At 38.4% G+C, this 4,164-nt stretch overlaps 1 protein-coding gene across 4 annotated transcripts; it reads right to left on the bottom strand.

Annotated features, from left to right (window-relative positions):
- Window positions 1-565: 565 nt before the first annotated feature.
- Window positions 566-3,846, bottom strand: LOC137744727 (uncharacterized). 4 transcript variants are annotated; one of them, XM_088681696.1, is made up of 8 exons: window positions 3,103-3,846; window positions 2,689-3,012; window positions 2,412-2,586; window positions 1,894-2,071; window positions 1,709-1,792; window positions 1,467-1,574; window positions 974-1,240; window positions 566-861 (listed from the first exon to the last, which is right to left on the bottom strand). In XM_088681696.1, exons 1-8 carry the CDS (start codon window positions 3,809-3,811, stop codon window positions 763-765), a joined length of 1,944 nt encoding a protein of 647 aa, XP_088537822.1. In that variant the 5' UTR covers window positions 3,812-3,846; the 3' UTR covers window positions 566-762. The 4 variants fall into 4 exon arrangements, with proteins under 4 accessions (XP_088537822.1, XP_068340618.2, XP_088537821.1 ...); XM_068484517.2 differs by having other exon boundaries at window positions 3,091-3,846; XM_088681695.1 differs by having other exon boundaries at window positions 2,412-2,583; window positions 3,091-3,835.
- Window positions 3,847-4,164: the final 318 nt, after the last annotated feature.

The raw sequence follows: 4,164 nt of genomic DNA on the forward strand, positions 1-4,164 counted from the left end.
GAGGTATGAAAATGAAATGTTTTGAAGATGTTGTATTTGACTGTAATAGACCCCAAACCTAAGGGGTGCAATGTAATTTACCCAAAGATAAATTACATTTTGTCTCTTTTAAGTTTTTGTCTAATTTCAAATTTGTGTGTATTTCAATTTCATACAATGATTCAATATTTTACACCAATATCATACATGTGTATCATTTTATATTAGTTTCTCCGTTATCTACCTATGTGGACGTTGTAGCCCCACAAAGTTTGTGCCATGTGAATAAAAAACCAATTGAAAAATGGTTTTTCCTTATTAAAAAAAATCAATTTGAAGAAAACTCTTCTGCTCCGACAACAAATCTATATGAAGAAAAAAAAAAACCCTTCATCTTCACCATCAAAAAGTTAAAAAAAAAAAAAAAAAAAAAACCAAAGACAACTTAATGTATGAATAGTTAGATCTTTAACATGTGATGTTGAGTGTTGTTTGTCGTTAGAAAGTTAAAAGACCTTGCAATAATTTCGTCGAAGTTATCATAGAACCTCAAGAGTATAAATACTCCACCTATTATCAATTGTACTTTAGGGTACAACCTCCTAAAATGATACGTACTAAAGCAAAAGTCAACAAACTTAACATCCTTAATATACAAACACCCAATTAAGCAATGCAAATAGTTCTCCCAATAAACACTCAACTACGACTACAAAGGTTTAACATCCTGATATCACAAACACCTAATAAAGCAAACAAATCACTGATTTACAACATGCAGTTTCACGTCAGGAATCCTTCACAGCTCAAGAAGTTGTCCCATATCAGCTGCATGTCTTCCTTCAGAATCTCAGAAACCGAGCTGCCTTCGGCATTCTCTTCCTGAAAATTGGAAGAAAAGGAGATTTCAGCACACGATAAACCTTCACAAATAAATCTTTTAATTCAGCAAATGAACTAAAAGAAATTGTCCCCGAGAAAAGGCAGCGTTTACCTCTAACTTTGACAGGACCTTTTTCAACATCAGAATTGTCTCCCAAGCAGCTTCCCCAGTTAGGGTTCTAAAATCAAATCGATCCGCATGTCTGACTTTCAGTCTGAACGATGAATTTTTATACGTATTAGCTATTACGTGCCAAACCCCATCAACTTTGTATTTTCCGGAAGAATCCTTTCCCGAATTCCATCTCAACCCGCCCTTCACATCTGGATCTAGAATCGCCGAATTAATCAGATTCCGAATGCTTTGCATCTCATCGTCCTGAAATAGCAACGATTCATATGAACACAAAACCTCATTTCAAGCTGCATAAGTTCAGGAATGCATCCAATATGGTTAAACCTCATTGTCCAGTTACATTTAACAGAAAATGTTCTATTGGTTGTTTTGGTTGTGGCTTCATGATAAATAGGATATAAATAATTGTTTTGCTGAAACAAGGAACAGAGATGTAAATTTCTAAAAGGTACTGGGTGAAGCAGCTTACAGTCAGATCTGTGACGAGTCTCTTCGTGCATAGCATCAGTCTCAGGTCCAGATTTTTGGTAGTGCATGAAATGTCCACGACCATGTTACGCAGTTGATTCAGTTCAATCTAAAAAGAAAGTTGGCATTGCAATGTAAGTCCTAGTAAATAAACTCTCCTCCCAGCAACAGGGAAACTTAAGAGGGGGAACAGTCGAGGAAATATCTTCATCCAGTTTAGTTGGCAGGAATTAGAAAACTTGCCTTGTAGAGTTGTAGCTTTCCATGTTCTTTCATTACACGGCATTTGCAGGAGAGAGTTGCATCTGGTCTGGTCGAATCAGACAACTAAACAAGAAGGACATAGATGAGTGATTCAATAGCAAAAGTTAAAATTGTAGAAAGCATGAACTCAGAACTCAGTAAGTTGATGTGTCTAAAAGAAATACCTTTACTTGGTATGTATCTTTCTCCCCTTCGAAATCAACTCCAATTTTCGGGACAACTTCGTTCACAATCCTTTCCTTATATGAAACAGGAATGTTTGTGTACAATGATCGTCTCCATTGTTTCAAGATTTCAGTACACAAATTTGTTCTCATGGATTCCATGTTAACTAAAGGGCTCCTGATTCAAAGATTTTTACAAAAATTGGTATACCACTGTCCTTGTACAAAACTGATATGAAGTATGAGATGATTGACAGTAATTAAGCACCGATAACAAAATAATATTGTATCAAGTATTGAAAAACAAGGGCAGAGTTTTAGAATCCTGCTTCACTGTCCAACTTGGCATCCTACCTTCTAAACTAAAATGTCAAACGTAACATTCTATCATAGTATCGACTATTATTTTGTTCTACTTCAACCAGTATTCTGAGGCGGATAAAAGAACAACATAAAGGTAAAAAGGATAATTGCATGAAAAAATCAACTAAATGACTCAGATAAGGAAGAAATCTAACCTACGAAAAAGTACTTTTCCCACTCTAGCAATCAAAGTAGGCTTTCCTTCTTTGAGCTGTGCGGAATTCATTTCATTCCTCAGGTGTTTAAAAGAAGAAACCAAGTCTTCCAGCACATTTTCTGCTATAGATACCCCAGGGCTCCTTGGCGAATTCCATTTCAACTCACCGCCTTCTGTCACGTATCAACCATGAACAACAAAACCAAACATATCCACACAACCCAAGTAACAACATACAAAGATAAACGCATTAAAAGAAATGTTAGAGTACTAACCATCATCTAGACTAGTGTTGATTAAAGCTAGACGATTTTCTTCAACTTTCGGCTCAGTGGAATCCAAGCAAATGGGCTTAAGATTAACAGAAGGCGGAAATTGGTTCTCCTCACCCAAAGCAACGGCGCACCATCTATATGTAGAATGGTCTGCATGAGCTATTCTTCCAGTCCAATCCACATTAGACTTGTTATATGGCTTGACATATAAGTTTTTCTTGAATCGTTGAGCAAGTAGCTCTGAAGTCAGCAATGGCCTCTCCGATTCCTTCGAGTGCCACCTGTGTGGTGGAAAGTGAGCCATTCCTGAACTAGCACTTATGCCTATAACAAAGATGAAAATGAGGCCAAACCAAAACAGAAAAGAAGAAAAAAAGAGGATTAAAAACAGAGTACTCATACCACCACGAATACCTCTATAGCCTTTGCCACGACCACGTAAGGTACCAGGACGACCACCACGAGCAGTGGGTCTAGTATCAGCAGAGAAGACAGTATGCATCCTTTGTTTCCGCTCAGCAGTGAGCAGAAGGGCCTCTGAAGCACTGTGAGATATGGCCCCATCATGATCCTTAGCAGAAGCCACGGTGGTTTCACATGCAGGGCCAACATTGTTGAGAACAATGGCAGCAATGTCTGAGTCAGAAACAGGAGCACCAGATAGGGAGAGGGCGTCAGCAAGGCAACTGACACGATTGAGAAACTCAGCAATGGTGGAGTCGCCACGGTGGGTGTTCATCAGCTCACCGCGAAGTTGAAGAAGACGGCCAGTGGGCTGCAAATCATAGGTTTCGCGCAGACAGGTCCATGCAGAATGAGAACTGGTTTTCCCGATTAGGGAAGCCAACACAGTGGGATGAACAGAGCTATTCATCCAGGACATAACCATAGCATCTTGTTGAATCCATGCTTCAAACTCCGGATTCACAGTATCAGTATGTTTGCCCTCATCATCTTTGAGAAAGGCAGGAGGACATTTGCTAGTGCCATCAGCAAAGGAGACGAGATTCCTGCTACGAAGCAAGGTAAGCATCTGGGCTTGCCAGAGAGGGTAATTGGTAGGGTCAAGTTTAATCGTAAGAAAGTTGGAAACGTTGGAAGAGCTGGAAGAGTTGGACGCCATTTGAAAGAAAAAGGAAATGGTTTGAATAAACTCAGCTCAATGAATTACGAGTAAGGCTTCCCGTCGTTTATGTAGGATTACAACTTGCCAGAGGGGTCTTTATTTTTCTTTTTCTCATGCACCTTGCAGGAGGGTTTTTTTTTTTTTTTTTTTTTCGGCTTTTCCTTTTTGAGACAACTTGGTGGAGGAGGGTTATTTTTTGTGACAAACCTTGCCGGAGGGTTTTTTCTTTACTTTGTGCTTATTAACCTCGCTGGAAGGTTTTTTTTATTTTTATTTTTTATTTTAGCTTTATGAAAATGAAATTCTATTTTAATTTAATTTTTAGAGCATCTTCAATAATCCCTTGATAA

Source organism: Pyrus communis, chromosome 12 (assembly GCF_041283825.1).
Source record: "Pyrus communis isolate YQ-2024b chromosome 12, ASM4128382v1, whole genome shotgun sequence".
Taxonomy (NCBI): domain Eukaryota; kingdom Viridiplantae; phylum Streptophyta; class Magnoliopsida; order Rosales; family Rosaceae; genus Pyrus; species Pyrus communis.

What these genes read in the sequence shown, in the direction of transcription:
- LOC137744727 (XM_068484517.2), bottom strand. Translation starts at nt 3,811, where the DNA reads ATGGCGTCCAACTCTTCCAGCTCTTCCAACGTTTCCAACTTTCTTACG. An exon ending in AAGATACATACCAAGTAAAG is followed by an intron (nt 1,793 to 1,893) that starts GTATTTCTTTTA and finishes CTTCTTGTTTAG; the next exon opens with TTGTCTGATTCGACCAGACC. An exon ending in GAAAGCTACAACTCTACAAG is followed by an intron (nt 1,575 to 1,708) that starts GCAAGTTTTCTA and finishes CTTTCTTTTTAG; the next exon opens with ATTGAACTGAATCAACTGCG.